The sequence below is a fragment of the Excalfactoria chinensis genome, chromosome 2, assembly GCF_039878825.1.
Source record: "Excalfactoria chinensis isolate bCotChi1 chromosome 2, bCotChi1.hap2, whole genome shotgun sequence".
NCBI lineage: Eukaryota > Metazoa > Chordata > Aves > Galliformes > Phasianidae > Excalfactoria > Excalfactoria chinensis.
The window spans coordinates 119,363,213-119,389,650 of NC_092826.1; the positions used below are offsets into that span (position 1 = coordinate 119,363,213).

At 40.3% G+C, this 26,438-nt stretch overlaps 1 protein-coding gene across 1 annotated transcript; it reads right to left on the bottom strand.

The window, feature by feature from the left end:
* Positions 1-2,766: 2,766 nt before the first annotated feature.
* CASD1 (CAS1 domain containing 1) lies at positions 2,767-26,100 on the bottom strand. The gene is made up of 18 exons (XM_072330487.1): positions 25,641-26,100; positions 19,705-19,801; positions 19,200-19,320; positions 17,732-17,776; positions 16,866-16,928; positions 16,230-16,274; positions 15,681-15,804; positions 13,881-14,095; positions 12,577-13,002; positions 12,086-12,175; positions 11,472-11,591; positions 9,731-9,887; positions 8,580-8,659; positions 7,590-7,691; positions 6,428-6,568; positions 5,933-6,010; positions 5,622-5,714; positions 2,767-4,206 (listed from the first exon to the last, which is right to left on the bottom strand). Exons 1-18 carry the CDS (start codon positions 25,771-25,773, stop codon positions 3,940-3,942), a joined length of 2,397 nt encoding a protein of 798 aa, XP_072186588.1. The 5' UTR covers positions 25,774-26,100; the 3' UTR covers positions 2,767-3,939.
* Positions 26,101-26,438: the final 338 nt, after the last annotated feature.

Consider the following 26,438-nt stretch of genomic DNA (forward strand, 5'->3'; position numbering starts at 1 on the left):
CATCTCCTGGGAGGTCGGTACTTCTGAGCTGCATTTGTCTATGCAACAGAACGCTCCGCACTTGGTAATGGCAGGGATCTGAATGGAGGTTTCCCTGTTTCTCCAAAGATGGTGGTCATGGATCTTCTAGTGGCTTTTTTTGTACTTTTTTTACTGATGCTTCTCTAAAGCCTCAGAGTGGAACACAGGACGGAGGGGTCTCCATCCAGCTGTGTGTGGTTGTCTGAAAAAGTGTCCCTATTTGAAGCTTTGGTTGTGTGCCATTTTCAGTAGTAATTCTCTTTCAGAGGCTGTATGTTCATAGGAACATGGCATTTTAAAGCAAAAAGCTGCATCTGCTTTAAAATCGCTGTATTTTGGCTGTATTTCTGTAGCTGAGGTTTTCCAGGTCTGTCCCAAGAGAAACTGTGACTACTTTAAAGACTCAAGACTGACCCTAAGAGGAGACTTTAAAATCATTACCCTGATTGTAGGAAGACTGCAGTCTCTGGCTTTTTTTCCCCTTCTCACGACACTGAAAAAAGTAACGTGTTTGTTTGTGAAAGGCTGTTCCTTTTCAAAGAATCATAGAATGGCCTTTGTTGAAAGGGACCAGCCACAATGATCGTCCAATTTCAACCCTCCTACTACGTGCAGAATCATAGAGTGGGCTGGGTTGAAAAGGACCACAATGATCATCCAGTTCCAACCCCCTGCTATGCACAGGGCCACCAACCACCAGACCAGGCTGCCCAGAGCCACATCCAGCCTGGCCTTCAATGCCTCCAGGGATGGGGCATCCACAACCTCCTTGGGCAACCTGTTCCAGTGCATCATCACCCTCTGGGTGAAAAACTTTCTCCTAATATCTCACCTAAACCTCTGCTGTCTCAGTTTAAAACCATTCCCCCTTGTCCTATCAGTATCTGCCCCCACAAACAGCCATTCCCCCTTGTTTATATGCTACCTTCAGGTACTGGAAGACCACAATGAGGTCTCCCCAGAGCCTTCTCTCTCCAAGCTAAACAAGCCCAGTTCCCTCAACCTTTTCTCATAGGAGAGGTGCTCCAGCCCTCTGATCATCTTAGTGGCCCTGGAGCTCCAAAGCTCCACATCGTTCCTGTACAGGAGGCCCTGGTCTGGACACAGCACCCCAGAAGTTTTAAGGCTTTTTAAGGCTTGGACTTCAGTGCAATGTCCTCGGCAGGTAATTAATTAAAAGAAAACAGTCCTGAGATTCTTTGTAGACACATTTTGTGCAACAGGTATAACAGCCTCAGTGGTATCTATAACTGCTGCTCAGGACAGGATGGAGAGCACATCCCATTTGCTCTGTAAATGAGACCTTAATGGCCACAGTTTGCAGAGCTGCCCTAAATGTCAGGTGTAACACTGACCATGTTACTAACAAGTTCATCTAGCCACAGGATTGCTGGCAGTGGTTACCATACCACAAAAGATGGCTCAAGCTATCATCTAAGCTGAAAATCCAAGTCAGTTGGTGCAACAGGTGGAATAAAGAGCCATTCCAACTTGCTTTCCAAGTGGCACCCCTCACACCAACCTCATTCAAAATGTACCAAGGGAGATTTCATCACTCAGTCTCCCATGAGAGCGCTGCTTTCCCAGCAGCACGGATGGCTGACCATCAGGGAAAAGCGAATCAGAAACTAGACAATGAGCACCGAGATCATGCTAAATTAAAAAGGTACCTTTTTATTTTCCACCACGCTGCAAAAAAAGTTGAATCAAATCAGCCCTTGGGGTTTCTGCTGCCAATCTCAAATGTATGAGCTGCCAGTGCTCTGAAACAGAAATGAATGGAACAGATTTTAAGTCATGATATTCACCCTAAAGACCACATTCTGTAAATAGCATTGAGCTCAGACTGCAGTCACTTCTGATAACTTTAGGACGATGCGACAATCACTTCAATACCAATTGAGCTGCTCCCCTTTTGTTTGTATTAAGACACAGGAGGGCCAGTTTCTTTGAGGAGATCTCATAACCTGTTACATATATGCACAAAGAGTCAGGTGGTAGCAGCGGGTGCTGCGTGTCCTCTGAGCAAAGCCGATGGCGTAGCTGGTGGGTGTTAAGCCCTCCTGAACTGTTTTTGTGATTGAAAGCTTCAGGCAGCTGAGGTAAGTTTAGTAAGAAATGATTTATTTTTACTTATTAAAATAATTACCACAGAAGCACAAATATATAAAGCTGGATGAAGACACTTCATGGTTAAAGAGTTAGTAAAAGTTCGAACCGGTGATAGATGGAATGGCAAAGTTACAGCCTTTGGTAGCAATGTACAATGACAGCACAACTGATTCTGTAACCAGATTGTCTACCATCAAGTAGAAAGCACTACAGGTGTCTGTAAATGTACCGGGTGTAAAATCTAATAAATAAGATGACTATTAAGTAGCAATGTCACTGCTTGTTTATTACATGATGATGTGCCTGAACAGCTTATTCTTACATGGATGATGATGTCCGATGGCAGTACTTCAGAATTAAAGTAAGACATGGTACCAACTGCACAGGCTTTCTGTTCAACGGGGAGAAGGACGGGGGAGATTTACACCACTGCATTCAGGTGCCCACGTGAGAGAGAACAGCCCCACACCCCATCCTCCCTTAGCTTGCAGCAGCACTGCCCACACATCACTTCAGAGGGATTCTGCAGTACTAATTGGCAATTTACAACAGGTGTGGTGGTGAGCTGCAGCCCAGCTGGAGGCTGGCAGTAAAACATCTCTTACTTAACCGCTGCTGTTCCCATTACAAAAATAAGCATCCACAGCACATTTATTTAATGTTTAAATTACTTCATATTACGCAACATGAAAAGAAAAATCTCTTTATCCCACATACAGTAACAGTAAACAAGTGCATTATTTCAAACATTAAAAATAAATCTTTTAACCGAATCTGTACAACAGATAAATAAAATTATATCTACAATACTCAGCTTGCGAAGAACAAAACAAAAATTATCCCCTCAAGCTCAAAGTTCTCCATGACCGCTAATACTGGCACAGATGGCAAGCAATGCATCCCGTCCACCAGTGTTGGCTTTTACCATATCTTTCAGCGATTCACGTTCTCATTAAGGAGGATAACCTTCCAAACATTGGAAATAACGTACACGATGAAGAAAGAGCTCAGTATCTTCCCAATAGCTTCAACATGGGGACTGTACAGAAAGAACTGCACGTAGTTACATGAATTAGTGGAAAACTTAAAATAAAGCAAAAATTAGGGGAAAAAAAAAAGAAATAATTCTATATATTGAAGATTTCACCTCATAATTTACCATACTTAGAAATGTCTTTAAAGCACATGAAATGGTATGTAAACTTGTATATCATCTTAAGTCACTGAAGTGGTACAGACTTCTTATTTCTGTGCATAAAAGGTTTCACATGACAGATACTATCTTTACCTAAACAACAAATTACCACCCTGTTTAGAAAAATGCCCCGATTTACCAGAGAAATAACTTCATGTTTCACATCAGCTAAAGGTGACGATTACCAGAGGAATGCAGATCTGCTCTCCTCTCACTCCTTGCTAAGAATGACAACAGCGCGTGTTACATCTACGCGTCGTACAGTAGCATCCACCCTCCATTCGGTGGACCCAAGGAACAGGTCGTTCCATGATATGCACATGATGCTGCTACTCCATTTAACTTCACTTCGTTTTGCCAAGTTTATACAGATATGTAAACAGAAACATATATCCAGTAGAAAAAGACTTGTTTTCACATGCAATTCTGTACAGTGCATTCTTGTTTCTCAGTTTCTTGGAGACGGTGATTTTCACATAAAATATGTACACTTCCACTATTTACATCTTCCACTCAACTTCACATCAATGTCTTCTTGTACCTCCAGTTGAGAATTTTGATTCAGGCAGACACAAAGCAACCTGAAGAAAGTTTTCAAGAACCCTTCCAAATTAATGCCTTGACTGCTCTTGCATTGCTGAGAAGAAGAGTAGTCCGGAAAAAAACACAGCTATGCACAGTAACCTTTTCAGCAGAGTTGAGTTATCTTTAGGAACCACAATCTGTGCCAGATCATTGGTGATCTGAGAAATCTCATGTGCCACACACACAAAGATAAAAGTGCTGACGATAATGTTAAACATCGGATAGCCAGGAATGAGCACCAAGATCCCCTTTGTGTCTGCTGCCAGCCAGATGTGGTATTGGCAAATGAAAAGCTAGAAGAGAAAATAAATGTTTACAAGCGCCTACCATAAATATTTTTGCTTCTTTGAAAATCATGTATCACTACCACTGCATCAAGCAAAACAACGTACTTCAAGTAAGACACAAGTAAGACTGAAGAACGTACTTTGAGAATCATAGAATCACAAGGTTGGAAAGGACCTACAGGATCATCTAGTCCAACTGTCCTCCCTTTACCACACCTACAGAAAACCACTAAACCATATCTCCCAGCTCCCTATCCAGACGCCTCTTGAACACTGACAGGGATGGTGACTCTACCACCTCCCTGGGCAGGCCATTCCAGAAGGCGTATTCCACACATCTTTGCTATAAGCTCCCTTAGATAAGGCCCGGTACCAGACCTTGAAGACTATTTAACTGAGAGAGCACACAGCAAATTAGCTTTGCTTAGACTTAACCCTACAAGGCATACAGGAGCATCATTTTCATGGGTGTCCAACCTTTTGGCTTGCCTGGGCCACACTGAGTGAAGAGGAATTGTCTTGGGCTGCATACAGTTATAGTTAAAGAATATAAGTAACAAAACCCTTATTTTTAAAATATTTTTTAAAATTAAAACATTAAAAAAAAATAGAGGGCAACACAAACATAACATCAGCAGGTTGAACACAAACAGCTTATATTCTATCAGAACAGATCAGGAATACACCTGCACTCAGCAACCAGCCCTCTGCCTACTAATGTGCCTGCAAACCAAAGTAATGTTTTAACTGCAGTGAGTGGAAAAGCTCCTGGAGCTGATCAGCACCTTAAAGTCCACCAGGGATCAGGATGCTGGAAACATCATCCTTAAAGGAAAAATTTAATCATGGACTCCACTGTATCACATCGAGATTCTCCTGTAAGTTTTCTTTTCTCCTTTCTTTTAAAAAGTGTTTATGAGTAGTATTAACAAAGAGGAAGCAAAATGGAAAGCAAAGTAATTCCTACTCTTTCAAAGTATGTTCCCAATGGAACAAGAAAATGTGCACAAAAAAGGGTTCTGCTTGTGAAGTTGTATTTATTAATGCAGCAAAGCTTTCTAGGGCAAACTGATTTATAAGTGTGCTTATTCTGCCAGTACGGTTAATACTGATTCTTCAAACGACTCACGTTTTGTCTTCCAGTTGCATACACACTGCAGCTTACCCCAGCACTACACCTCAGCTCTCACAGTCTACAAGTCCCCTCCTAAACAACATGAGAAATAAGACTGCTGCTCTCATACTACTGTTTCAGCTGTGACATTTTAGTGCAGGTGGAAGCTACAGTAAAACAGGTCAAAGAACAGCATTAAATAACACAATGTGCTTTCAATATTCATCCTATACTGCTGCAATTTATGTAACAAAACCACCCTAGGTTTCTAAGCTGAAGATTGACGCAACTCTGTCATCTGACTTACCTCTAGAGAAATTTTACCAAACCACGCAAAAAAAGAGCTATAGACAGAACGGACGTAACCAGGAATGTTCCTGATGAGGATGAAAGCTAAAATCTTAAGGAAAAGAAACAAAGCAGAAAGTTAAAGATGTGACTGTAGGTGACAAGTAAATCACACACACACACAATTTCATCCAATTTAACCAATCCGCAAATGCATCATAGACATATTTATCACACTGAGTATGTATTTTTACAAACAGCTGGTAATTAAAATCAGCCCGCAGATTGCCAGTCTAGACTTATCATTGTAAGAAAAAGGAACATCGTTACCTGCACCACTGAAACAGAAGGATGCAGCTCATTGCACTCCGCTTTGTTCTTACAGCTACTAGCCCAAATGGAGTAGGTCTGGAAGATACAAATACCAGCTGAGGAACAGCGGTGTGTAACACTGACAAATGAAACAACAGATAGGCTATTCTCAAGTGTTTCAGCAATATCTGGCTGTGGGACAGTAACAGAACAACTGAACAATGCCACGACTATTATATTATTATAATTATATTATTAAGATAATTATCATATTGTCTGGTTGTCTTACAGTTTTCACAACGATGTGAAAAACTGATGAGGTCCTCATCTAGAGTTGACTCAAAACTATGAGTGAGTAGGTGGTTCAGGCTGCACAGAAGTAGACAGCTGAAGCGTCCCCAGATCAAGATCTGATTTTTAAACCAATATATTCTCTAAACGAGAACTTCAGAACCAGAAGGAATTCTTTAGTAAGTATAACCAGCCCTGTAAATCTGTAAATGAGGTACCTACCAAAAAGGATACAATTGAAATAAATAATAAAACATTTGAAACTCTGCTGGAGAAAAGCGGATCTCCCTTTCCTTCTGAAATCATCTGATGCTTCTGCAATGCCAGATAAATAAAAGCAAACAGCATCCCGTGAAAAACCACCTGTAAAAGACAACACAATGAGTATTTTATGGCTGACACATACTTCAGGCATGAACGTCTACAACAGGAAAGCTACAGTATAATCCATTTGTAATACCAAAGCCCGGGGATTTCCTGAAACAACAAAAATTGGCTTCCCATACCAGGTTGTCATAATCTGCTTTTTTAACTCAGCTGAAATACTAAGGATAAAGCATTCTTACTAATTCTTCCCAGGGCATTAAAGACATGAAGTTTCAAGACAGCAAAGTTTCAAGATGCTTTCAAATACCCACTATCCCGTGCAATCCGTGCCAGCGCCTGACATGTGCTTTCTCTGGGGAAAAGCCACGAGGCCCCGGCCTTCTCCCAAGTTGGCAGGTGAAAATATTCAAGAAGCACTACAAGCGCTCTCCTCTCTCACAGGCACAATTCTTCAGCTGAGTGTTTTATGAAGTTATGCCTGTTTCTCATTAGCTAGCAACACGATGCTGTTTCAGGCCCATGTGTTGCTTGTCTTCAGTGTTAATTTGGGACTTCCTTGTCAGCAGCACCACAGAATACGCACTGTTCAGGACCAGCAGAGCTCTGTGCCTGAAATGCTGCAAGGCAGTGCCCCATGATCTCCACAGATTGAAGTTACTTAAGAGTGCCAGTGGGAGAAGCATGCAAGTGATCCAGTTAAGAGTAAGGTTAGTAGGTAAACACTTCCACCTCAGACAATCCATTTACCTTTATAAGAAGGTAGAATAATAAAACTGTGTCCTTCTGTTTTATTTCACAGTAACATTTCAGAGGAAAATAAAAATTAGATCATTTTTTAAGCAACTAAGAGGGATCTAGCAGTAAGCAAGCCAACATCTGTCTTCAAAGCAAGGCCTTTGCAGAATTAAGGTGGATGTGTCTTATGCTTAAAGAGAACACTACTATGACAAACTACTGTTTGCTCCAGAGGAAGGGGAAACAACCCTCCCACCGCCTCCAAAGTGAAAAAAATATAGCCTTAAAAAGTACATTGTAAAGGTCTGTAAGTGGTACATACATAGCGATCCAACTTCCACCTAAACCACCATTCGTAGACATTCCCATTCAGTTCAAAACACTTGGACAGAGGCCAAAAAGAAAACACCTTCTCAAATGCACCCTGTATAAAAACAAACATCACAAAAGCATTAACACCGACATCAACCACGTTTACTAAAAGTCATATCAAAAGACAGGTAACTGATTTATGTCATTCCAGCTTCACTAGTTTAGATAATCTGAACTTGAAGCTGTGTTACCAAAATAATTGGTTTCCTCTGAAGCATTCCCTACCCCTGCCAAAGCTAATAAATTAATGAAGTCAAAATCTTGATCAGATGAGAAAGATACCTTCTTCTGCCTCCCCATAAAGGTACAGGCACCCCTTCCGTTTTGTATTGGAGGCTCAAGGGGAGAGATCCACTTACACGTAGGGATAACTAATGCATGCTCCACAGAAGACTACAGTTTGGTAGGCTTAAAACCAACAGTGGATTAAAATACACACAAAAGCCACTGTAAATTCTAGAGGGACAGACGCTGCCCTATTTATGCCATCTATACTTGTAGTAAACAGTAAGATGGTAATTCAGCATGAGAATCTCTCTTTTCATAAAGCACCAAAGCCAACAGCAGGTCTCCGAGAGACACAGGTGTCTGTAACACCATATGCTATCCGATATAGAACCTGCTAACTCTGAGCACATTAAAAACAGAAAAGACCCAACCACACACATGAAAAAACCCATCACTAAACCAAAGAAAACACCCAGACACCTTCATATTCATTACATTTGTAGTAGGGTAATGAATACGTCAAGCATTACAAAGAAATAAGATACTGAACTGTGCTTTTTTGTTTGCCAGCAACCACAACAATTCAAAACCAAAATAAACAGGTTTCATTCTATCTTCTGTACATGTGACAAAGAAGCAAATAATCATGCATTAAAATGTAGAAATAGTTAATAATGTCGTTAGTCAAAAAGGATACGAGAAGTTTACAAACCTGAGAATATGACAGAAAATATATACAAGCCAGCAAGCAAATCAGTTTAAGCAGTAAACCAAAGTGCCATAAGCAGTTTCCTGAGGAAAAAAAAAAGTATTAATTAGTATATGGTCATTGAGTTTTCCACTAGTGAATTCAAGGAAACATTTCATCATAATTGCCAATTATTTAGCGTGGCTATGCTCAGTACTAGAAATAATCCTAAATAAATACTCAAATATTACTAACAATACCGTATCACTACTTAGATGTTTACATTTTACTTCAAGTAACTAAAGCAATTATAGCAATTTTCAATCTACGAATCCTAAACTAAGCCTCACACCTGAAAACAGTCAGCATCCACACAGAAAGAAACAGAGTGTCCTCCAGAATCTCTCACTCTAGTTGAGCAAAAAAATAAATAAAATAGTATCTATCAGCTTTGGGAATGTGAAATAAGTAGAGCACACATCATTAAAGTCAGGGGAAGCAGCTGATGGGCAGTACCTTAAGGACAAGAGTCTTCTTAACACAACACAGAGAAACTGTTCCTCAAAGCTGTCAGTTAATACTGAAGTCTACTCAAGTTTACTCCAACACCTCAAGTCTATTCCAGCACCTATTCCTGGCACACGTTTGATGCACTTTTCTTTCTGCAGACTGTAGAACTTGCATTTTACTCCCTACACTGGGAAAGAGGATGATCTAAGACTCTTTAGGTTCTAATTTAGGTGAATTAACTAACAGGCATTTACCACAAGGTGACAGCTCTTCTCTGAACTACAATCCTTGAAAAACTGGGATTTCACTTCAATTTCTATTTCTAGTCTTCACATCCCAAGAAATGCTTTGTATAGTTCCCTAAATCTAAGGGTCTAAAGACAAACCTCAAGTCCTTATTTGTCAGGACAAGGCAGAATCAGCGCTCAGAATGGCTCATCATGTTGGCAATCCAGAATGGCAATGTGCAGATGTTCACTGCTCACGCTGCACTGGTCCTTGCACTATAACAGTAATTCCAGCTAGTAAATACAGTGCAATCTATGCTTTTAGCTTTCATTTATTAAGTGCTACAGCTCTTGATAGACAGCAGCTTCCTGCATGATTATCATCTGTAGGAACACGTAAATGTTTTAGAGTAGAATGGCAAAAGAGCATTATCTTACCATTTGCTTTCTTCTGGACTATCTGAGGCCACATAGCCAAGGTGGCATAAATGATCATAAACCAGACAGTAACCAGTGGCACAAAGTAGTAGAACTGGTATGGTCGGTCCATCACTATGCACAGTACCACAACCAAGAAATTGAGGCGAAATAATACCTGGAGGATGCCAGAAGAAAGAAAACATTCTGATGTAGAGGAAATAGACTGGAAGGCAAAGTTGGCAGAGATAGGGGAGAATGGTTCTTCAGCATTACATGAAAACATCACCTCACGTGATGATTATATATGGATATATATATATGGAAACACAGGAACAATGGCAGAGCAACATGAGACTGCAGGTTAATGATTCAGTATGGGACTAGTCTAATGATTCAGTATGGGACTAGTCTAGCCTAGCCTACTTCAGCAGCAACAACAATGAAAACAGGGTACAATGGAGCTACTCCCAGCCTGGGGACTGAGTGAGCATCCCATCTGTTGTAGTCTCTAACATAGTGTCTTGGAGGGGAAAACAACAACAAAAAACAACCCTACAAAATAAACCAAAAAATACCACTGAGAATTAATGTAGCCATTTGGAGAGTATTTGTTTTTTCTCCATTTTGCCATTGGATCTGAACATTTTTGAACCCTCAGTTGAAAAGGTTTGGGGAAAATAAAACATTTAAAAATGAAAGATAAATCAATTCCTCCCTCCTCCTCCTAGGAAGCAGCTACACCTGATTATGTTGGTGAAACTGTCATTACTTCTAAATAAAAATGTGAGAGGAGCGTGATGTCCTACACACCAAGTGGTTAAACACACTGCTGTTATGCAGAACTCTGTCCTGATTGAAGGAAAATTCAGCTGAGATTCTGTAATGAACAAAAATGAACATGGAGTGCGTGAGGATGCTTTGCTAAGTTCCAAAAGAGACAGCAAATACTACAGTGACGCCTCTTGTTCATGTATTAGCAACCTACTTCAGTACAAAGCTGTTGGATACTTAATAAAATAGCAATGTGAAAAGTTTTTTCAACAAATCCAGAACATCACTCATTGGAAGGAAAGCAAAAGGAAAATACTGCAAGTGTTTTGGGACACTATTAAATGTCCCAGTAAACCAAAGAGTTTTCATTTCCCTAGCAATAAGTAAAAGACTCAAAACGCATGCAAAAATTAAAAGCTTTTACAATGTAAGCACTTGGGAATGACTTTAAATCAGAGACAAGACAACATTTGTTTCATCTACATAAAGACTCGCAGTGCTGGGAGCAAGCAAAGCCATGTGCTGAATAACTCACTGAACAATTACCTTTATTCACAGAGGAAGACAAATAACAAATGTCTGTACACAACCGCCTCCTGAATTTACCAAATATTTATCAACTCATATAGAAAAGTTCTATAGAAATACCAGCTTGGGTCATTATATATGTACACACACACACACACATATATATGCATACACATATTGCAATGGAAATTCCATTGCTATACTTTACAAAGTATTTAATAATATATATATATATTTTAAGGCCTACAAACTCTTTGTTTACATTGATGACAACACTGCATATGCAAAATAATTACAAATAAACACTAAACGTGTTGGATTGCACAGAAACAACATCCACTTTGGATGTGAAAACTTTGGTTAAGCAATCTAACATCACACTAGTCAGGAAGTATGGATGTGTTGTAGATATTCTATTACCTGAAAACAGTTCTTAATAGAGACATAAATATATCCTTACCTGACACACTCTGTACACACCAAAGTCCCCTTTGATCCAAAAATATGAGAAGTGCCCATAACCTGTTTGGAATAGATATGCAGCCACCAGAACTCGAATGTGCATGTACACAGGCAAAAACTGTGGGGAAAAATAATGTGCCTTTTATAAATGACCACATAAATGCTTTTGGTTTTCCTTTTTTTGTTGTTCATGTTTCTTACCAAGCTCTTTTGTTGCCTTGACCTCTCGTGTGTTATTACAAGAACTCTATTCAGATTCTATTTATTATTATCATTTTACACTTACCATATTCTTTAATCAGTTAAGATAGAGTTAAGAAGGGATATTTGAAAGCTTAACTTCAATAGTTTTGAGCTCTGAACATAAAGTGTTGCTAACAATTAAAAATAGCATGGTCTTCTGCATGAAGAAATTAAGTACATTTTGTATTTGATTGAGTCATGCCTAACACGCTCTTATCAGTGAAACTGAAAAATACCCTAATTTGGCAAATATCATTTCTAAAACTACAAGAACAATAGCATTAATTATTCATTCGATTCAATTCTATCAAGTATTTGTGCTTTTTGCCCAATTTGAATTCCCCCAAAGAAACCTTGAAATTCACTTACAGTGCTTGCTCCAGAGATATGATAAATCAAAATAACAAGCTGCATCCAGCCCTTCCATTCGTCAGTCTGTTCTCTATTTAACACTTTAGTCTAGTGCAAAACAAAACAAGAGTGTTGCTATTCCAAAAAGTACAACGAACATCTACAAAACGAGGAGAAAAAGTTCAAAACAATAAACCACTTCATGGGCAAACAGATCTAAACTAAAAGCCCACCTGCAAATAGACACGTTAATGTAATCTACCCTCTCACATACCTGAGCTACACCTGCTTAAAAACTGACCATGGCCAAGGCTAAACAAACTCATATCCATATGCTTTTAAGGAAATTTTACATCTAACTCCATACAAACATTGCATTGCTTGCAAATGTATGTCCTGCAGATGAGTTATACTGACATTAAAAAGTTTACTTCCAATAATCAGCAACCTGAAATTTACACTCCAGTTGTCAATGTACATTACAAATAAGATGTCAACTTGATCATTACCTCTTTGGTATTTTCGGTATAAAATAAGCCCAAAACCAAGATATAGATGATCGGTATGAAGAAAGATGAATGTGTATAAAATTTATTTTCCTTCATGAAAAGATTTGCTCTGTCACATAGATAAAAATAGGTCATGATTAGACCAAGTTTGCAGAAACAGTGTAGCAGCATCTCTAACGTAGAAACATTAGGAGTATTGGTGGTAGGCTTCTTCTCCTCTCCAATTTCCAAATCAGTGCATGACTTGTTCTTCCGATAATTATTCCGATGAATTAAACTGATAACAAAATATCCAATAATGGACAAAGTAAAGAAACAGAAAGCTAACTTCTGTATGAGAGTGAGAGGAGGCTGAGGCTGGCAGCAGGAGCCATCAATGGGCTTCATTATCTTATTGCAGTAGACATTCATGAGAATCATTGCATTCTGTCAAAGAAACAGAGTTTTCCAATTAATCTCTAAATATTTTCATCACATGAAATTTTCTTTAACTAGACCATGCATTGACAGAAAAACTATGCACTTCCCCTTCATCATATAGGAAAAAATTCATAGGAATCCCCATAATCCTCATTGCATTCAGCATGGGAATCAAAACGCCTCTTCCAAAGACTAAAATCTTAGGTTCCTGAGGTAAGGAGAATGACTTAAACCTAATTCTAAAACAGAAAGTTTCTCTCTATTGGCTCTAAAAGGAGCTATAAATCAATAAATACATGAAAATCATGAAATAAATCAATAAATACATGAAAATAATACATGAAAATATAAATCAATAAATACTTGAAAATTTTCACTATCTTTGTGAAAAATAGTTCACAAAATTAGTGTCCTCAAGGGGCAGGGTAATGAAAATGTCTACAACATGACCATGAGACCTGTGGTGAGATGATATCTGGCTCATCCAATACTCAAAAGCAATTGAAACCTACAAAGGAGCAGAACTAATGCTGACAAAGCAGGAGAGCTCAGCCACAGAAAGGGCACACTGACCGCACTCAGAGAGGCTCATGACATGTATAAATATTCGTAGCTTGAAGATAATACAAGGATTAAAGTCACTGGCACTCCACAAAATGAAGCAAATCATACTGTATGTTTTCTCATCTGTTCCATGCTCTTTGATAAACAAAAATAAACAAAACTGTCTGACGTTCCACCTATTGGAATCTACTGAGCAAAATCTCCTGAAGGACAGGAAGCTCCTCACTACATTCATATTGTCTGCTGTGTCAAAACATTCACTTGAAATCCTGTTTTACTGCTATTACTTTTTAATCTTGACCAGTGCTAAAAATACTTACCGTATCTCTGCTTGATTCAGGCAGATGTAAGCCATCTGAAGACTTCATAATAGTTTCTTGTGCTATCAGTTTTGATACACTGAACACTTTAACTTTAGCTTTGGAATTTCGGGAGCTGCTGTTCAAAATACGAACAGCTGCTTCATTATAAGCATCTATTTTCTCATTAGTGATCATTTTCCGACTCTCACTCAGCATATCTTCATAAACAGGATCTGAATTTGAAAGGACAAAAAATGGGTATATGAATCTTTTACATCACAAATATATTCGGTTAGCTCAAATTGTACAAGTTCCTTTCATTTTGGTACTCAAAGTCATTTTATAACATAGTAAAACCAGCGAGGAATCAGGGAGTGTTACTGTAACCAGAGTTGTTTATACCAGAATATTCTTAATATTATTCCCTAGTTATGCACATGTACTAACAGATCAAAAAGCTTTGGCCAGACATGAATGCTTCTGTGCTCCATGTGGAGCATGGTGCTGGAGTAGAGCTGCTTATGCCTTCTCTCAGAAATGGAATGCTCCAGGTAAAGGTTCCAAAGTTTCTCATTTCTCTAAGCCACATTCCATAAGCATTTTCCACTTGTTCCTGCTGATTCCAATTAAACTGATGTTAGAATTAGTCTTTCGGCAGGTTGGAGTAGTACTTAGCTGTCTGCAGGCTTCATGGATTATTTAGAACTTAACACTAAGCTACACAGCATTCCAGATCAAAAAAATGCCAAGTCGTTATGAAAAGCTGCTGATGGTCATAACTCTGGTAAAACACACTAAAAGCTATAAGGTTATTTACTCAAGCTGCCTCACAACTATTTTTGATAATCCAAGTCCATACAAACCTGTGTGTACAGACTCTGTGTACAGTCCCTGCTCTTATTTGTTCCATTATGACCATAAAGAGCTCAGAGATTACCTATATGATTGGATATTTATCAACAGAATGTTGGAGCGTCTTACAGCTAATTGCTTTTGTAATAGACAAATTTAGTCTTGAAAGTAACGTGAAAAGATGAATCTGTTGATCCAGGTTAATCTCTAGAACTATACTTGACAGGAACTTGCATGTGACTTTAAGGGTACAGCTGAGTATATTGCTATCAGGGCTCAAAACCTGCTTATCTTTCTCACAAAGATGGCAACCACTGGAAACATTCCCTGGCTCATAAAACACATTCAGCCTATCAGCTCCCTGTTCAGCATCAAAGACATATCTGAGTTTTGTTTAAAGAAGGTTGGTGCCACAAGGAAAACCTCACAGATTCATTTTGAGTCATGATTTCTGGCTCCTGATCTTAACTCACCAATGCTTAGTATACAGATGCAAGTTTGTCCTCAGAGAACTAAATTCTCAATATTCTCCAGAGTAAATTCTAGACATGCACAAGCTGCATTTGTAGAATCTCTTCCATTATTTATGTAATCCAAAAACTCAGTGGAACATAAACACAGGAGATGTTTTAGTCACTTGAGTATAGAGATAGATAGCACTCAATAGAGATGCTTTACTCACTTGTAAAGCACGTAGAGAACACACTGCAAAGAAAATAATCCTAGCATCCTGAGTCTGAGAGAGACTCAGAGCCAAGAGTTCAGAAGGCAAAAAAAATTCCCAAGAGAGAATGAAAACCTCCATCACTACCAACAGCTGATTAGGAGCCAGCTAGCTACAATTGCACAAAAAGCTGCACTGCAATTCAATCAGCAGTACGGACTAAGTTCTTCATAACCTAAGAGAGACTGGTTCTACAGACAGTGACAACATGAATTCTTGTTACTCACTGTTCATTACTTTACCTTGTAAGATCCAGTAAACATCACTACTTTTTGCTAATTTTTCCAAAAGAGGTGCAATTGAAGTGATATTGATTTTATATTGCGCGAGGGCTTCGTTGCTGCCATTGTGAAGCTTGATAGACCACTGGAGAATGAAATAAAAAGATTCAGAACCTGTATGACTCCCAGTCACAAAATCTACACAGCTAAAATTCCTGCAGTATTTTTACATACATTTTAAGAAACCCATAGAAAGACTGAGCAGAGACATTCTAGCCTTAATCAGATTCCTAAAGCCCAGTGGATTTATATGGACCTCCTACAATGGTAGAACACCTGAACTGTCTCCGAGTTAAACTGCTTTTAAAGCAAGTAGTGTGTATCACACAGCTGTAACAAAATATATGTGACATTTAAGAATTAACTACTTCCTATAGGAATTTCACAGAGAATATATTTTTATTATAAACTGAGATTAGCAGCTTTATCTTGTAACCAACTTGAAAGAATAAAAATTACCCTACTAGAACTTCCTCCTTTACTCACATGCCCCATACATGCATAACTTACTGTGGCAGCTCCAGCTACAATTATATGAGGTTTTGCCACGGAACCCTATGAGAAAAAGTAGAAAGAAATTAGTTTTAAAATATTCAGAAATCATAGTCATCATTTAATGTACTAATCAGGTTAACTAAGACTTGCATTTGAAATAGCAGTCGCTCAAAATTGTTCATCATTTAGTGGTTACATAACAGCAGATTGCAGATATATCGCAAATACCAACACTTACATTTCATAGAATCTGTAAGAAAGAAAGCAGATGAACACCTACAATCACAAGCAATTTGGCTTTTAAAGAGAACTTAAAGTTGCCAAATCAGATGAAAAATTCTTTCATTTCCTACTGTGATGAATCAACCCGCTCCTAGAAAGCAGGTCTTTTGTTTTGATTTCTTTTTCCTGTGGTTTGGTGAGGCCTTTTGTGGCCCAAGGCATCCTATGCAGACAGGAGATGCTAACTAATATATATTCACACACACACACTCCATTTCACTATCTTGATGCTGAATTTCAGACCTCTGCTACCTAACTGACTGAATATAGTGTGATATGCTGCAGTTGTTAACCTTTTTGTATTTATAGCCATGTTTATGAAAGGAAAAAGTCAGAATAATTTCTTAAAATAAACAGTTCAAGACTAACCTCAGTCCAAGATTTGATACGCTGCCTCATAGAGCCATTAACTTCTGGATACCACAGGAAATCCTTTAAAAGAAATGCAGAATTAATCTGTAAGCACTAAGGCAAGCAGTAGGCTAACAAAAACAAAAAATATGGAAAAACAAAATAAATAAGCCCAAGTGAGATTTCCTTTACAGTGAGTCTGATAAGTCTGACACTGCAGTCTGGTAGGAACAAACTAAAATAAAAGCACAAGTTGTCCCCGTTAAAATAATAACAAGAACCGGTAGTTCAAGAGTCAAGATTTCATCAAGAAGCTAACTTTTTAGACTGCCAAATGGGACATCCTTGCATTTCCCTTCCACCCTATCATGGCTAAAACCAAACCATCCACATGTTGGCTAATGCTATTATATCTCCCAGTTAAGTTCAGACTGCCTGGTATCTAGTTGTTCTGCAGAAGTATCAGGACTGCAAATACACATTGAAGTGAAATTGCAAGGATTATATATGCAAAAATTACCGTATAGAAACTTCTTAAAGCAGAAATACCCCAAGCAGAAAGGAGATCTGTTTCACTTCCACAGATCTAAAGATTTTGCAGTTCTCTTGATTAATGTAAGTACATGGAAGGGTAGAATCTGTGAGAATACTCAAAGCTGAAGTCTCTCAAAGTATCTGATACATAATATAATGCATTGAAGATACACTCTTATGTAATTTGTTCAAGATTTATAAAGAAGGTTGATGCTCTGAAACTACTTTTCACTTTTAAGCATGTGCAGAAGTTAGAAAAGAATCATCCTCTGACTGCAGTTTGGATTACACTGTGTGAAATCAGAGTCAAATTATTATGGCTTACAATTTAATGCCGGATAAAAACTTACCACTTTAACTGAAGCAGATTTATCTTCAAAGGGGATATTTCCATGCTGCCAAAACAAACAAACCAATAGAAGCAAAGTAATATTACCTTCAGAAGAAAAAAACCTGTATATTCTAATTCGCTCTTACCCAAATGTTTACCGTCGGAGTTTTCTTGTATAAACAAGTCAGTGTATCAGTGCAAAATGTTTGTATTATTTTCTTGATAAAACAAACTACCCTCACAGAGGGTTCCTTTTCCTGAATTACATCTGAAATGCTTTCTGTTCACTCTGTTAGAAAAGGCTCATTAACTATTTTCCTAATTTTTCCCTCCCCAAATGAGAAAACCTTAGATTTTTTTTTCCCCCCTCTTTCTTCCACTTCCTTTCCCCCAGCCTTCCTGTTCATCCACCTTCCTTCTTTACACAGATCAAATGAAACAGCTTTAATTAAAGATCTGAAAAAATATTAATATTAGAAAGAAACAGAGCCTGGAAGGTATCATTATATTTATGAGTGAGATTGTGAGAAACTTGAAGGGAAGCAGTCAGATATCCATAAGAGCATTTACAATCCTTTAAATACTAAGACAACATTAGTTTTGATCCTACTAAAAAGTATATTTATCTACGATGAACAGATCTTGATTTCATAAATACTTGACAGAAGACACCTCTCAGCTTAAAATTTGTTATAGCAGCCTGTCATCTCACAGCTGCTCAATTTACTCTCACTTTTAGGCAGCAAATGTGATATAACTAGGAAAAAAAAAAGAAAGTTACTCCATCAATTAAATGTCTTGTTTTGACAAGTCTAAGTGACTGCATCCTTTCTGTCGGACAAGCTGCCAGCTTGCACCTTTAAACCACAGAAGTACTTATGACGGATCTCATTTGCAGTTGGAATTGAAGAGTGCCTTTATACTTACACACATACATGTAGAGTCAGACCTAAGAAGTGTGACATAATGAAGTAAATCGACAGTCTATAGCTAGCTTTCCTACTGCTTCCACCCAGCAGGCTGCAGTTCACATTCTTCTCCTTATAAAAATCTACGTTTCAGCAACAATCAAAGGCATGGTGAGATCAGAAGCCAGCTTTAGTTACAGCTTCAGTCTCTAGTTAGACCCGGAAACCTGTCATTGCCCAAGGATTTTTAGGAACAGGTTAGGTCAGCAATCTAACTGATGTGTAAGATAACAAATTGCAAGGCATGAATGGAACAATTGTTCTCTCAATAAGAAGCAAGTATGAAGCCTAACATGCTATGGGAGAAGTTAGCTTCATTTGTTTATTCCCAGTCTGCTGGGAGTGTTCTCTCAAGCTTCCCAGTTCATTTCTCAAACTCTCATTTACTTGGTCTAATCTTTCTCTTCCTTTTTGTGCTTCTTCCTAGTCCAGCAAGCAGTACAAAAAAAGGCATTCAGAGAAGTTATGAAGTAAACTGGAAAAGAAGGAAACAGAAATCATTGAAATACACCATCTCACCTTATTTCCTTCTTCCTTGATTTGAGGATTTATGATTTTTATGAATGAATAGAACAGCTGTCGGATTCTAGAATCTCCTAAAAACACAATATGTTTGTCTATGAGGCAGTTTTTTGCTTCACTGAAAAACAAAACAGCAACACTTGTGTTACAGGAAATTCATAATATATTAGAGAAAAATCTTTAGTGAAATCTATAGAGCAATATAGGTAATGGTATGAACTATATATCCAGTGCTAAGTAACAGTAAATCTTTCCAGTGCTGAAATAATTCAAAGTTTAGTGTAATTTGCATACAAACAAAAGTAGGCTTTCCTATTCTACAGTGCTACAAAGAAAGCAGTTTCCAAACTACCTGGTAGCTCCTCATGACGAGCATCAGTAGTGCTACCAACATTTATCTGTATTTTAATACGGAGTCAGAAATGTGGTAGATGCTACAGTTGAAGTCAGACAACAATTACTCTTCTTTCCCAGAAGAAGAACAAAAGAAAGGTTTCCTTACCTATTTTTATACTTGTGCATCATACAACTATGAGGCTGCCAGACTTTTTCTCCAAGAAATCTCCCACTGGACAGAAGATACTCACACGTATCATCACCTTTAAACCAGTAAAATTATGATTAGAAATCAGACACATTGAAAGTATTTTCAAAGCCCCACCACTGTTAAAAAAATAAATAAATCTGATAACATTGCACAGAATTTTACAGCAGGGGTTGGATGGGATCTCTAGAGATCACTGAGTTCAACCTCCCTGCAAAGCAGGCTCCTTACATCAGGCTGCACAAGTAGGTGTCCAGATGGGTCTTGAATATCTCCAGAGAAGGAGACTCCACACTTTCCCTTCAGCAGCCTGTTTCAACGCTCTATCACCCTCACTATGAAGAAGTTCCTTTGCATACTGGTGCAGAAATTCCAGTTTATGGCTGTTTCCCTTTGTCCTGCCCCCATAGACTGCTGAAAAGAGGTTGGCCATGTCCCTTTGACTCCCACACTTAAGACATCTATAAACATTAATAAGATTCCCTCTCAGTCTTCTTTTCTCAAGGCTGAACAGACCCAGTTTGCTCAGCAGTTCCTCATAGAGGAGATGCTTCAAGCCCTTTATCATCTTTGTGGCCCTCCGCTGGACTCTCTCCAAGAGATCCCTGTCTTCTTTGTACCTGGAAGCCCAGAACTAGACACAGTACTGCAAGTGAGGCCTGAATAGAGCAGAGTAGAGGGGGAAGATCACCTCCCTTGACCTGCTGGCCATGCTCTTTTTAATGCACCCCAGGATCCCACCAGCATTCTTGGCCACCATGGCACACCACTGGCTCATGGCCAACCTGTCATTCACCAGGATCCACAGATGCTTCTCCACAGAGCATTTGTGACATAAAAAAAATCAAAGCAAACAAGAGCGTTAACCAAGTTTAACTTAACTGTAACAACATTTTGCACAGGTGTTTACAAATTGTCACGTTGCTTACTATACTGTACTTTCAGCAGCACGTTCCTCTGTCCAGAAAACATTAGTGATCTCGTTTCTGCTCTTGGAAAGTTGTGACCTTGAATGGTGTTTCCACTAGAAGATATTGATCTGCTGTGCTACCTACTATCCAAGAATGAACTAAAAGAATTAAATGATGTACACAGAATTACCAGACGCTGCTTCCTGTACAGAATACGAAGCTCAAAACGGGATCTGTAAAAAAGAATCTTTTCCATTTCCTTGTTTAAGATGCAGCTGTCACCTTGGAACAGCTGACATTACATGCTGGGTTAATGAGCAGAACAACAAATGTTTACTTGAGATTTTACTGATGATTCTGAATTGCACCTACCATTTTCCAGTCCATTAGTTTTACGTTAATTACAATGAATCACTTTGCAAGTGGTGATGTTTTGGTTCACTTGTTCAATTCGTATAAATAAAATACCTGATATGGAATCAGTGACTGATCTTCCAGCAAACACATCTGGTTCTGCTGCCAGAAACTCAGTGCAGCTCCACACAGTGCTAGCAAGGAGCTGCCTGCCAACATTTTTGTCATAGTTGGCAAACAAACAAGAAAATGGTGGTGAATGAAACCGTGAGTACCTGCACTGGCTTGTGCAGAAACAGTGTGCCACAAACCCTACCTAGTGCCTCCTATGAAACCTGGAGTTCAGTAAATCAGCCATCAATGGCTCTTTTCCTCTAGAGAAACCTACACTAATTTTAGAGAAAGGGCATTTTCTATCAGCTTCCTTTCTGAGCTGCTGGAAGCCACACACAACAGGACAGGCAGATGTTCTATCTCAATTATTAAGATGTTCTATCTCAAACTGTGGATCAGGCAGGACAACAGAGAGCTCTTGGCAGGGTGATGTCCGAGTGTGGTCAGAATGGAAACTAGCACAGTGCTGCCGACTCTGCTCCAGCTCACAGTCCTTAGAGTGACAGCTCAGTATCTTGGTCTCTGAAGTTTTGAACTGAATTATTTTCTACAGCATGCAACAAGTACTGCACAAGGCACAAATCTGCCTTCGCTTCCTGGTGAAAATAGTCCAGCAAAATACATATTAAGAAGATTAATCCCCCATGGACATGTGAGCTGTTCTCACAGGTGTGCTGAGGAGCATGGAAAGGTGGGAGATAACACTGACACTCCCAGTGCTCCCGCAGGAGTAACTCCAATATGAAGGAGGCAGTGCTGCCGTCTTGGCTTCTCAGCATCGTGTCACCAAATGGCCTCTTCTTTCCTCAACAGTATTACTGTCCTTTGTCTCACAGTTACTGAGGTTAGAAGGTAATTCCCTCTTAGAATCCAAGTGTCCAGTAAGGGACTTAATAGCCAGCCAACATAAATCTCTTACCACAACAGGTCGAATCAGTATTAACAAAAACAGGGATGATGGAAACATATCTGTATGTCCTACAGTACAGAACTGGGACTGCGAATCTTCCTGGGTAACTCTTCCATTAACACTGGTGACAATCATTTGTGAGCTGATCCCAAGCTGCCTAATACTTCAGAGTCCACCCAGAAAAATAAAAAGGGCCTTATCCATGAAGCTGGGAAAATACAATTAATAAAATAAAAATAAAATGCATGTTTAAAGCAAAGCTGACAGCCGAAGCTCTGAATTAACTCTTATTCCAGAACTCCAGCTCTCTCTTAGGATTCACAAAGAATATATCAGATACAGAAGTGCAGACACCGCAGCTCGTGGTTCTTGGAGCAGAACATAAAATTAGCTTGAGGAAGGAAGAACTGGCAGCTGAAGACATTATCTGTCCTTCCTTTCCTCCCAGAAACTCCTCCAACTTATTTCCACAAGAATCAGAAATGGCAATGTAGAACAGACTGTATCCCACCTGTTACCCCCTTGGCTTATTTATTCAACCAAATCCAGCAACTGTAACAGAATCAAGTATTATAATTTGCAACTTAGGCTCCCCGTTCCTTCCTTTCAAAAAGACGCCAGGCTTCTTTCCTTTCCTGGAACTTTGACTACTTAGTGCTGCTATTACATCATGAATACTAAAATAAGTCTGGAACAACCTGAGCAATTATAACAGTCCTGATAAGACAGTCCTAATAAACATCTCTGAGTCATAGCTCCAGGTTAAAGTTGCTTCTCCACGAGCAACACACACTTCTAGCACGCACAATAAGCTCTGGGTCAGGTGGATTTTGATGCATGAAAGAAAGATGCATTTAAAATTTAACTAAAACATACACAGACAGTGATAAACTCCTTATTTCTCCCATCAGAAGTGTTTACTAATCATCCCATGGCAACTCAGGAATTCTCTCAAATTCACCACTAACCTCCCAAGCAAACCCCTGAGCACCCACAGCTCTCACTGACGTTTCATCTAACTGCAGCACACACACACACCATCCGCACCAAACTGAGGTGTGGGCTGCCCTCAGGGATTTCCATAGGGGCAGGCTCTGTCACTCTCCTGTTCTTCAACAAGTACAGGTCAGCAGTACAACCTTTTTCTTGCAGACGGTGCTTGTTTCAGTAGTTGGCACAGAGCCCTTTGTGAGCAGATTAAAGAACAGGTCTTCCCAAAGCAGTTTATCAGAGCCTTTCTTTTCCTTTTCCAGCCATTCCCACATAACACAGCACTGCTGGTCCTGCTGCCAGAACTGCTGTGGCAATAGCTCAGAACACAACAAGTGACATGCAAAGCCAGATCCTTGCCTACTTTTTAACTGTGATGTCACAGCTCAGATTTGCAGCTTAAATACCTTTCATAGAAACCAGAAACTCAAGACAACCATAGTTCCAGTCTTTCTTAGTCATGCAAAATGTTTTTGTACACTGGCTTTCAAATAACATAATTTCCTTAATTCTCCAATGTCTGCATGTACTTGAACCACTTCACTTCTAGTAATAATAAATAGAAACTTATTTCCAACAAGCTGTAAGATCGAGTCTTTAAAATATGCTAACAACTGAAATGTGCTGGTAAGTTTTACTGGTTTTTACTGGATATTATAGTGAAACATAGTCTAATTAATCTAATTAAGTCTCTGAAGAAGCTGTACATAAGCCAAAGACAGTTTAACTTAATTCATTCAAAGTCGTGCAAGAAAATCAGGCAACCCCAAAACATGACAGTCTCCCTGAACATGAATTTAACCTATCCCAACTGCAGCCCAGCATTTTTTGCATTGAAGTATAAACTAATGAAAGCTTTAATATCTGAAGAAACTGGTAATGGAAAGAGCCAGTTTCTTGGGTAAAAAATAACCGACCTTCCACAGTGGTTTTATTTATATACTTCTTATTTATATGCAGCTCTCCTTTTCCTCCCCATTCTGCGTATCTATGAAAGAAAGACAGTATCCATATGAATGGATACTTAGTTGTTCACATTAAAGTTTGCCTTTCCTGCTCAGCTTTCCCTTGCAGCTGGCAGTGACACAGTGACAGATGCCTGAAAACAGTGTGAAAAAGTACAACAGAGCGCTCCCTCCCTTGGCATGGCCCAATTCCCACCACCCTGCTGCTCTGGGCCATGAGACCCTCACCTCTACCAATGACTGCATGTTTGCAGACCACACCTGATCCATGCCCTTTCCTCTACAACCCCTGTGCGAGGATTTTATGACCAAGAGAGTCACCAACAACACAGTCGATAAGCAAGACACAACTCAGCTTCACCTTCGCAGGATTCAAAGTAAAATCTTCTGTTTTTCCTTAGTTTGCTGAATGCCAGATGTTTAAGATCACTGAACAGCTGCAAGACAACCTCTCAGCAACATCTGCTTTTGCCTCTCACCAAAACTTTTCTACCTGCTTTAAACACTCCATCTTCCTTTCCCAAAGCATTTGTGTGTTTTGAACGCTACCTGCTCAAAGAAGACCAAGCTGGATAGCTCGGCACTTGTTTTCTGACGAATCATCACTCAACCTAAAGTGGCTCAAAGAAACCAAAAGCTTTAGGTGTAAGAACTTCATGAGAATCTATATTGACACAATCAACTTCTACAGATTCCTATCTTTATGCGACTTATGACTCAACAGTCCCAACAACTCTCTGTTTGTGCATCCTATTTATGCATAGAGTGCCCTCTTGCTCATTTGCTGTATATGGAAGCCCCTGTTTTCTGAGGCCAGCCTTGCAATCTCCCTCTTTAAAAAAGCATCACATATTCCAGCCTCCTTCCATCTACGTTTGAGACTGTTTCCAGCCTCTGGGAACACAGCACAACAGGCTCAGTTACTTCATATCCAGGCTCCTCTAGCAGTCAGCCAACACCTCAATGCCTCGCAACTTACTGCTCTTCAGTTTGTTGATTTACTGACGTGTCAGCTGGAGGGTGAATCTGCAAAGTCTCCCTATCCTGTTCCGCATTTCCACAATAAAGTGCTTCATCCCCATCGTCCTGGAGCGGCACTACTCGTTCTGCAGTACGCAGCCTTTGGATCAAGTTCATGGTTTACACAAGAAAACATGCTCCACGTTAAGGAAATAAGCAGAAGGCTTTCCTCCAGTGGCTCTCACTGCCCTTTACGGGGCACGCAACACTGTGCTCATCCACCAACACGTAAAAAACAAGCAGCTGCTCGTTTTGCTGCGCCCACCCAAGGCACCGAATTTTGAGCCAACAGTTGAACAGAGGATTAAAAAATAAAATAAAATAAGAGGAGTATATCAAAACCTCCCAGCAATTCAGACAGCAATGGCGGTGTCCGCCAGGTACCGGCTGCCAAGCCCTGCGTGATGCGCGCAGCTTCACCCCGTCCCGCACAGCTGCTCGCACACACGCGGACGGGCCCTGCGCTTCCGCCCGCTCGGACAGCGCACACGGCCTTCCCGCTGCGCCCCAGCCCGAGCTGCCTCCGGGGGCCCTGGACGGCCCGGCCCGGCCCGGCCCATACAGCTCCCCGGCCGAAGGGCCGCCGCCCGCCCGCGCTCCCTCAGCTCCGCCTCCCGCGGCCCCGCTCACCTCGGTACCGGCGGGAGGCGGCATGGCAGGCGGCGAGCAGCAGGACGGCGCCCAGCGCCAGCGCCTTGGCGCTCCTCACGCTGAAGTAGTAGTTGATCTCCCGCTTGCCCAGGGTGTAGGCCAGGCCCGCCATCTTGGCTCCTCCATGACAACAGTGCGCGGCGGAGCGGACGGGCGCAGCGGGGCAGCACTGGGTCCCCGCGGGCGGCCGAGGCAGCCCCCGCCGCCGGCTGCCACCGTCCCCACCGGCGCGGCGGTGAGCAGCCCGGCCCCCCGCCGCCGGGGCGGAGCTGCCTCCTTCCTCCTCCTCCTTCTCTTCCACTTCCTTCTCCTCCTCTTCGCTCTTCTCCTCCCCGGGCTCCCGGCCGCGGTACCGCTGGGCTCTTGGAACACTGAAGTGTGGAACACCGAAGCATCTGGTTGCCGTTTCACCACGCTCCCGATCTTCTGTGAGACAAAAAAAGTCACCATCCGGAAGATCTGCGATTCATCGCATCCGACCGTTCATACCCGATAATGCCTTAAAAATGGAAAAGAGACACGATTGAAACTGAAATTAAATAGTCAGCACCAAGCCAGGAAGCCTACACACAGCAGGTCTTATCTGAAGAACTTCTGGCACCGTGCAAACGTACAGGGTTGGAGTTCTAAAGTGATCTTTGGGCGCTGTTGGCACACACTCAGTGTTTATGCCATTTCCTCCAGCCTAATCGTGTCTGCCAGCATGTAGTCTATGTTTTGTCCCAGTCAGCTCAGTCAAACCAAAGGCTGCTGGTCATATGGATTCCTTTACTCCAC

Bases quoted from the DNA above. Each gene is read 5' to 3' on its own strand.
- CASD1 (XM_072330487.1), bottom strand. From the start codon at position 25,773: ATGGCGGGCCTGGCCTACACCCTGGGCAAGCGGGAGATCAACTACTAC. The intron at 16,929-17,731 runs GTAAGTTTTTAT...TTTCTTTTAAAG, and splicing joins AATCTGCTTCAGTTAAAGTG to GATTTCCTGTGGTATCCAGA. The intron at 9,888-11,471 runs GTAAGGATATAT...GGCATCCTCCAG, and splicing joins GTGTGTACAGAGTGTGTCAG to GTATTATTTCGCCTCAATTT.